The sequence below is a fragment of the Nicotiana sylvestris genome, chromosome 2 (assembly GCF_000393655.2).
Source record: "Nicotiana sylvestris chromosome 2, ASM39365v2, whole genome shotgun sequence".
Lineage (NCBI taxonomy): Eukaryota > Viridiplantae > Streptophyta > Magnoliopsida > Solanales > Solanaceae > Nicotiana > Nicotiana sylvestris.
The window spans coordinates 154,593,703-154,603,156 of record NC_091058.1 but is presented as its reverse complement, the minus strand read 5'-3'; the positions used below and the strand labels follow the sequence as shown (position 1 = coordinate 154,603,156).

The window sequence follows — 9,454 nt, the reverse complement described above, 5'->3', positions numbered from 1 at the left end:
TAATTAAAAATCCTGATAATTAAAAGTCCTAAATTATCTTAAATGTGAAATTAAAATAATTAACTAATTATAAAAATTATAAATATCACTTAATTCTAAATTAAAAGAGAAAAAATCAATAAACTAAAAATTAAAGGACAAAAATGTAAAAATGAGCTATTTTTGTGATTTTCAAATTTCTATAAAACAAACAATTATTGATTAATTCTAAAAATGTAAAAACAAACCCGAAATGCAATGCATTATATTTTTGATATTTTTTTCATGATTTAAATAAAAATTAAACATGCATAGAAATGCAAATAATCAAGAAAATTCTAGAAAAACTCCTAAAAATGACAAATAATTAACAGAAAAATCTATTTTCTTGGGATTCTGTAGGAGTAATTCATATAGGGCAAAAACTACATACTCACAGGGTGGACATGTGGGGTCGGATTGCACGCCACAATATCATTATATGATTTGGATCGGGTTGCACGCCGCAATAATATTATATGATTTGGATCGGATTGCACGCCGCAACTTCATTATACGATTTGGATCGGGTTGCATGCCGCAACAGTATTATATGAGTGGGATCGGGTTGCACGCCGCAACAAGAAAGAATAAAAGTGAATATTGATTCTTATGGTGAGAACGAGAGTAAAAGCACGAGAAATAAAGCACGAAGGGTGATGCCGTGCACTTTCTGTTTGTTGTGTTTATTTGTTGTTATCAATTCAAGTGTTTTAACTGCTTAGATTCCTTTACTGCTGTGATCCTTTGTGTTGGAATTTATAGTGTTTTCAATACCTTACCGTATTTACATATATATACATATTTCAAATTTCAAAATTTGTCACATTTTTAATTCAATTAGTTACTCAATTAAATTCCCTTAAACCGTTTGAAGTTGTAATTTACTTAAAAGGGAATTTCTACTATGTTAATTTATTAAATCCCATATTAAAGGTAATAATTCATTCGATAATGGTACTTTCTTTATTCAAATGATTTCTAAAAATAACTTCATCTTTTCTTGGTGAGTTCCTAATTGGTTTAGAAGTTGTACTTTACTTTATGTTATGTAAATGAGACTCCTGGAACATCTTAATTGCATTAGTTATGAGTCTTATGTACTGAATAACGTGAGAACGTTGTTGTACAAAGTGAGACAAAATATATGGGCACAAGTGCCGAGTGTGCTAAAGGTTTGGAAGTTGAGGTTATGATATGAGACATCGAGTTCTGAGATGGCTGGGGTTGTTCACCAGAAACAATATGATTGATTGAGTTGACATTGTCTTCCTTATTTGAGTTCATTCTACTTCTGTGTGTTCCAACTATATTTGTGTTGATTTATTTGGTTATATTTCGTTTTCATCTAAGTTTCCTTTTATTATTTTGACTATTTGTAGATTGATTTATACCTGCTGTTGATATTATTTCGTTACCTTTATCTTGATATTTGTTATCATATCCTGTTTAATCTGTCTGACCAGTAGGTGTCTTGACTGTTCCTTGTCACTACCCCACCGAGGTTAGTCTTGATACTTATTGGGTACCGTTATGGTGTGCTCATACTACACTTATGTATATTTTTGTGTACAGATCTAGGTATTTGATCGGTAGTAGCCGTGTGGGTTGTTGCGGTGGAGACTCAAGGTAAACCTGTTGCAGTGTTCGCAGGCCTCGGAGTCACCTTCACTTGTACTTACTTCCATTTGTTCCTTTTATTTTTGGAATAGTGATGTATTTATTTTGTATAGCTACTCTTAGAAAGGCTTATGACTTGTACCACCGATTTTGGGAATTGTAATTTGTTAAGAGTTATTTAAATTAATGATAGCAAATATAATTGTTATCTCAGTTAATGTTAGGCTTACCTAGTTTAGAGACTAGGTGCCATCACGACTCCTTTGGAGGAATTTTGGGTCGTGACACAAATGTATTTTTCTAGATAAGGACTGTTTAATAAAACATATTCCTAGAAGTAAACTATTTTTACATAAACTGGGCAAAGAAATAACTAGATGCTCAAGAACATCAAAATCCACACGTCGGAATTGATGTTCCATTGCATTTAAGTAGTGGGAGAACGTTAATAGACATGATATACCTTTATTGAGTGGGAGTGATGTTTGAACAGTGAACACAATAGTAGAAGTTACTATTATTTCAATGTCGTAAGGTAATGAAGGTAATATTAATAGTACTTCGTCGTAGTGGGAGAATGCTAAAGAAAATCATAGTTCGGTGCACACTCTTGGGATAGTTTCGGTAACAGGATCCCTGAAGAGTTTAATACCAAATTAAACTAGATAGCTACGACAAAGCACTATTGGACAAATATTGCATCAGATATAACTTGGCAAGATTCTTTAACAAAACCTTATTTGGTGAAGACTTTTAATAGTCATATAAAAGAATGCCTAAGAAAGTTGTAGATGCATGGTTATGAGTCTAAGTGGGAGATTATTAGGGCATATACTATTAATCATGCATTTGGATATAGTATATTCTAATAATTGTCATGGTTAAAAGTCTAAGTGGGAGATTGTTGGGATATATACTATTAACCATGGGTTTGGTTTAGATATAGTATTTATTATGAAATAATTGATTATTCAGTTTTAATAAAGTTTTAAATAGATCATATATTAGTCTGTTTCCTTTGCTTATATAGTAAATGATTTAGTGTATAGAGTTTAGCTTATACACGGAAGATTAAATCATCGGTTCTTATAAGTATACTGTTTGAGTTCACAATCTAATGATGGAATTGGACAAACCATCAGGAATGATTGTAGCACAAGATTAAATATAATTTATCTTGATTATGGGAATGGTTTAATTCTAACTTCTTGTGCTAGTATATTTTGTATGTATTGAACGGACCAAATAGAGATAAGTATTTTATACTGACTTAATAAAATAAACTCTCTAGCCATTAAATATACTTATACTCTTAATCTTGATATAATTATTATTAGTTGTGTGCATTATTATTATTTTGATTTATTAAAAGGCAAGATTCTTTTGTGGGTCAATATGCCTGATAAATTGGATAATAATAATGTACATTGGCGAATAATAGTTAGTTGATGGAATCTATGTCTCGGTTTAAAGATTGATGATACACCTTTATGAAAGCTTATAAGTTTTCATGTGCAAACCCGGCCGATGAATTTTGTATTCGATACATGAAATAAGTTAAGCGAAAGTCTAAAAGAAATAATCAATAAATTAAATCGTCAGTAATTTAATTTAATTGATTAGTATCTGAATCTTAACATGGGAAGCTAAATAAGATTTAATTGATGAATTTCGAAATTGAATAAGGAGTGCAATTACAAATTTTTAGTGGAATAATTCGTAATTAATTATGGTGAATATTAATTTCGAAAATTACAAATTAATTCCATAATTGGAAGCCTTGTTAATTAAATTCAGTGGTCCCTACTGTGCCTAAAGAATATGAAATAAAGGAATCCTTTTTCTAGTGGAAAAGAAAAACCCAACAGGTTTTGGAAAAGAGTTTTAGCCCTTAAAACTTGTGCTATAAATACATAAGGTTTTCCACCTATAGGAATGAGCAGATGGTGACCAAATTTCAGCCCCTTTTCCTTAGAAAATTTCGCCCACACGAAATTGTTATTTTCGGGTATTATTTGGGTAACACAGTAGAAGATCGTGGAACGTTCGGAGACTGTGATCGTGCGGGTGGTGGAGAATTCATTGAGTTGCTGTGGAATTGAAAGCTCACGTGATAAAGGAGCTTTGTGCACGCTTCAAGAGGTAACTCGTGAAATCTCATTTGTGCTAGTTGTCTAGATTACATGTGATTTTGATACTGAAATTGCTTCCACTGCTTATTATAATCTATCAGAAATAAAATAACATCAATATTTCCTTCCACACACACACACATATATATATATATATATAAATAATTTAACTTTATAGTTTCTATTATACATTAACACAAAGTTTTTATAACTACACAAATATTTGTCCTTTAAACCGTTATGATCATAAGTTTTTTTCCGCTTAAGTTTCATGCTGCGCACCTACTTCGAATTCGGCAGGAAAAGGAGTAAGTTTTTTGTGGGCATTGTGCACTTACTTTTCTTTTCGAAACATAGGGTTGTAGGGGATAGGAGAATTAATGGGTGTTGGATACTTTAAATTAAAATAAATAGAAATGCAAGAAAGGAAGTGGGAAGTAGAGAAATGGCATATATAGTACTTCAGTCAGACTGGCGTTTTATTCTTTCTTTGAAACATTAGACATTTGTCTCTGTGAGAGCTTTTCTTCATTCTTGAACCTTAGGACATTTGTCTGTGTTGTATCTATAAAATCAGGGAGGGGCCTGTACCTAGGCAGTGACTTATGTTAGTAATAAAAACATTTTTAACAAGAAGTTGACAGCTGCTGCATTATGAAGTGGTTATATTTTAAGGATATTGCTATCTTACTCTAATTTCTACACCCGTTGCAACTTGCATTCTGCTAACCTTAAATGAGATAGTCATGATTCGCGTAATCTAATTTGGACACTATCCTAATAAAAAAAAGGTACTTGCGCTTCGATTTATTAATTTGAAATTTTACTTAAAAGCTTGATCAAACACTAATTGCTGCTCAGAAGTATTTTTTCAAATTAATTAGCTAACCACAAACTGTTTCTCACCAAAAATACTTTTAAAAAAAACACTTTTCAAAAAATACACTTTTAAAATAAACTAATTTTTGCAGCTTGGTCAAACAGGCTATTGATAAACCTAAGTGTGACTGGAAAAATCGAACGTCCATAGCCAAAGCATCACGCACTTGGGACGCGTGGTTCATCGTACAATTCCGACTTGACAATTCACAAACAAAAAACATCGCAACTTGCCATGAAAATCTAAAGTTATAAGTCTGGTAAAGATTTGTATTATCTACTATAGTACGTAGTACTAGGGAAAAAAAAGCAGGGAAAAAAGATAGCACTACCAATTTGTTTTTTTCTCAACAATTTTCACTCTCAAGAAATCCATTATGTCATCATCCACATCTTCTTCTTCTTCTTCTTAATCTCGTACACCTACTAGCAATAATCATAGACTTAATAATAAAACCATGGAAGAAGTTTGGAAAAACATAAATCTTTCTTCTCTAAATGGCGACACTACTACTTCTTCTAGAGATCATATTGATCCACAACAAAATATTAGTAATTCTACCAATTTTGGTGGCATGATTTTACAAGATTTCTTGGCTAGGCCATTTGCTAATAACCCTAAAACAGCAGCAAAAGGCTATGTCCCCCCTATTTTTCCTCCTCCTGCTGCTGCTGCTGCTGTTACTGTGTTGACATTAAACTCTGGCCCTGGACTTCATTTCTTTGGTAACTTAAGGCAAAACTCAAGTTCTGAGCAGCAAAAATCTATTTCTAATACGTCATTTGAGGATTTGGCTTCACCAGTTGGAGGGAATACTAATGGAAGAAAGAGGTGCAGTGAGTCTGATGATAACAATTCAAGTGACCAGAAAAACAAGAGGATGATCAAGAACCGTGAGTCTGCTGCTAGATCAAGGGCTAGAAAGCAGGAAAGTGCAGCTTCTCTATTTACACTCCCAACATGTGTTTTTTAGTCTATTTTTAATGTGTTAACTTATTACCGTTTCATCTAAAATCTCTAAGTCGTGTGAGAGAGCACATTTTGATTCTTTTGTATAGGTTAAGCACGTTGAATTTTCTTTTATGATATTGGGTGATGATACCATATTAAAATATATGTGAGTGATTATATCATCTAAAAAATTTATTTGTAAAAAAAGTATACTTTTATTTAATTAATTCTATTTTTAACAGACAAGAAGTTCAAACAATAAACAAATAAATGTTTTTGTTCTACATAATACAACATGGTATTGGAATAAGTAGAGGTTTGGTTATGAGTTTGAGTTTAATTACATGTCTCAAGCTTTAATTTTATCGCTAATCACACTTCAAACCTATGAAAAAGAATTATTTATTTGATGAGCTCCAATTTTGAACTAAATATTAAAGTAATTCTTAGATATCTAGCTAAAGAAAGTCCAAACAAAAGTACTTCCTCCGTTTCAATTGAGATGACACACTTTCCTTATTAGTCCGTTTAAAAAAAATGACACATTTTTACAATTGAAAAAAATTCAACTTTAAACTCTTCATTTTACTCATTTTACGCTTAATGAGAAGCTTTTATAACCACATAATATCATGACCTCACAAAACTTTTATCCCCTAAAGCTTTTAACACCATAAGTTTCAAAAGTTTTTTTATTTTTCTTAAAATTCATGTCGAGTCAAACTACCTCTCGTAAGTATAAGAAAGGGACATTAATCATGTAAATGGGGTTTATACAAACAGCAAGTAGGTAGAACAAGTTAGGAACATTATATTCAAAAGGACATAAATCTTTATTAATGAATTTTTCTTGTTCTGTTTTGGTCAGTGTTTTCCTGTGTATAACTTGCAGGCTTATACGAATGAATTGGAGCAAAAAGTAGCCCATTTGATGGAAGAAAATGTCAGGCTCAAGAAGCAGCAACAGCCGGTATTATTTTTTTAACTGCTATAATAAAAAATTTGTTATTCCTAGAAGACATCCAGATTTCCTTATTGAGCTAAGCTTTTTTCTTTTTATAACTAAATTAGTTCTTGAATTTAGAAACAAGTGTATGTATACAAAAGACTGATCATTTTCATTCATCTGTCCTTGTGGTCAGTTATGCTTAGCAGCAGCTGCTCAACTTCCAAAAAAGAAGTCTCTCTATCGAACTTCAACAGCCCCATTTTGAGAAATATCAGAGGATGTATGTGAAATTTCTACATATTAATCCACACTGTCCTTTTTGGTGGCCTCTTTTATGTATTTCTCTCTAGAAAGAGAAGGAAAATAGATGGTGATTTTTGGCAAAGTGAAGGGCATGATCAAATGGGAAGACAGTTTATGCCTTTTTTGGCAATGAAATCAACAGCCAACAGCCAAGGGATTTTTTTTCTCTATGAGTATGATTTTGCTTGTTAGTTTCTTTTGGAATCTTTCTATCCAAAAAGCCTAAAGGGGTTTGGCTGGTTTCTGTTCCTTGTTTTAATGTAATGTAAAGTGAGTGGTTGAATGAAGATTAGACCTTTGTAGTGTTATAATAATAATACCCCCTCCGTTTTAATTTTTAATTTATGTGAATGACTGGATACTAAGTTTAAGAAAAAATGAAGATTTTTGAAAATTGTGGTCCTAAACAAATCAGAATAGAATCTATAGTATTTTTGTGGTTATAAATTTTATTAAGAATAAAATTAAAAGTTTAAATTAAATTATTTTTAAATTTAAAGAAAAATCATTACTTTTTAAATCGATCAAAAAGAAACGGAGGAGCTAATAATAATAGCTGCAACAGAACATTTTAGTAGTAGCATTGTTTGTACAATGTACAGTAAGAATCTTTATTTTGGAGGACAGATTTTTCGCCATCACTTTATCTACGCTGACATCACAGTTAGTCAGTCACTATAAATTGTGGCCCATTTCTGCCCTTTTTTCTCTCATTTATCTTATTGTTGATGGTGATGCGTGATGCTTTGCATTCTTTGGTTCCATTACAAAGGGCATTTGGTTCAAATACTAAAGTTTTTGCACTCTAATTATGTTTCTACAGTTATAAAAAAAAAGTTAAATTTGTACCTAAAACATAGTATAATATTGTGTTTTACTTAATAATTCATTTTTATACTGCATTTTATTTTATTTTTGGGTCCACCAAGAAGTGTTTTGTGGATAACTGACATAAATAATTTGTTTTTTTATGTAAAATGTTTATACTGTGTTTTACTAAAGCGAAGTATTATACTGCATTTTACTTCATTTTTGAGCTCACCAATAAATGTTCTGCGGATAACTGACATAACAATAATTCAAATACATAAAGCGTGGTATTATACTGCGTTTTACATAAAAAATATTCTGCACCCCAAGCTAGGACTTGCCTTATTTAAAGGCGTTAGGATTTTATGAAAATTCATTCAAAACTTTCCTTCAAACTTCCGTTCATACTTCTCTTCTTCTTATCAAGCGTTTTTTTTATAATGTCTGAAGAGCCAAAAATAAGGGTTTCATTATATTGGGGGGTGGAGGGGGGAGGGTGAAATTGTAATGGAGAATAACTCTGTGAGGTATAGTTCACCTCCACAGTGTCATGTTAAATTGCCGCTTACAATGGAGTACGATAAATTGGTATCGTTGTTATGTAAAAAAAATGAGTGTGAGGAAACGTTCGGTGAACCTTAAAGTAACAGGTAGATTTCGTATTCCGTGACTCCGTAGGGGTTTGCTTATTATTCTGAGTTTAACATCGAAGATGATGAAACTCTTAGAGATTTTTTGCGAATTCCGGATGAATATAGAGAATTTATTGTAATAAAATTGTTGGAAATGTACGTCAAGGTTGAAGACGTTCCCAATAATGAGGGTGTGCAAAGTAGGGATAACCCACAGTTATCGGGTGGTTATTCTGGAGCAGTTTTTGACAGATTCCTGATGAAAGAGCTTGCCTTGATTTAAACTTGTCACTACTGGCGAATGAGCAGCGAGAAAATAATTTTTCGACTTTATATAATCCACAAGACGACTGGTAAACTTCAATTTTTCTACACTTTAGCGATGTTTATTTTATGTTTGAATTGAATTTGTATTAACACTCATATTTTTCATAGGGGGTACCGTCCGGATATGAATTTGCAAGTTATGACCCCGCTCCTAGTTGGAATATCCGTAGTTCTGGCATGTTGGACCACGGTGGTCCATCCGGGAGTCATCACCAACAAGAAAATGTCCATCATGGAACGTCAACACAGTACGACATGTAAGTAAAGTAATATAGCTATATGTAAAGTATTTATCTAGTTAAGTAGCTTATCATTTTGTTCTTTTTGTGCAGTGAAAACGAGCAACTTGATGTTCCTGACCTCACACAGTTGCCCATAGACGACGTATTGACTCGTGATTTGGCAGATACGCAGAGTCAGGAAGATGATAATGATTATGACTACAATGCCGATAAGTCTGGAGATGACACACCCTTCCCTGATGAGGGTGATGATGAGGAGGAAGTGAATGTCGAACCTGAGCTGACGAGGGAGCATGCTCCTCCACCTCCCGTTAGACCAAGAGTGTACGAGTCACACGTGCCGTTTCATGAGCGGAATATTCCCTACCTTGATAATTTTCCAAGTATGCCGGACATGGATGCCCTCACAAGGGATGCTGATGAATGTTAGTCAGCAATGCGGGATGAGCCTAGACCAGAGGTGCTGACAAAGGGCATGTATTTCCCCGATAAAGCTCGCATAATCAGGGCTGTAAAAATCTACAGCGTAAGAGAGTGCCGTGAGATGACGGTAAGGGAGTCAACTACGGAGGTATACAAGGTTGTATGCC

The 9,454-nt window shown here is 32.9% G+C and overlaps 1 protein-coding gene across 1 annotated transcript; it reads left to right on the top strand.

The window, feature by feature from the left end:
* Window positions 1-4,954: 4,954 nt before the first annotated feature.
* Window positions 4,955-7,169, top strand: LOC104248304 (protein FD-like). The gene is made up of 3 exons (XM_070167531.1): window positions 4,955-5,579; window positions 6,495-6,571; window positions 6,744-7,169. The coding sequence occupies exons 1-3, from the start codon at window positions 5,108-5,110 to the stop codon at window positions 6,813-6,815; spliced, it is 621 nt and encodes a 206-aa protein (XP_070023632.1). The 5' UTR covers window positions 4,955-5,107; the 3' UTR covers window positions 6,816-7,169.
* The last annotated feature ends 2,285 nt before the right edge of the window (window positions 7,170-9,454 follow it).

What these genes read in the sequence shown, in the direction of transcription:
- LOC104248304 (XM_070167531.1), top strand. Translation starts at nt 5,108, where the DNA reads ATGGAAGAAGTTTGGAAAAACATAAATCTTTCTTCTCTAAATGGCGAC. An exon ending in ATCAAGGGCTAGAAAGCAGG is followed by an intron (nt 5,580 to 6,494) that starts AAAGTGCAGCTT and finishes ATAACTTGCAGG; the next exon opens with CTTATACGAATGAATTGGAG. An exon ending in TCAAGAAGCAGCAACAGCCG is followed by an intron (nt 6,572 to 6,743) that starts GTATTATTTTTT and finishes CCTTGTGGTCAG; the next exon opens with TTATGCTTAGCAGCAGCTGC.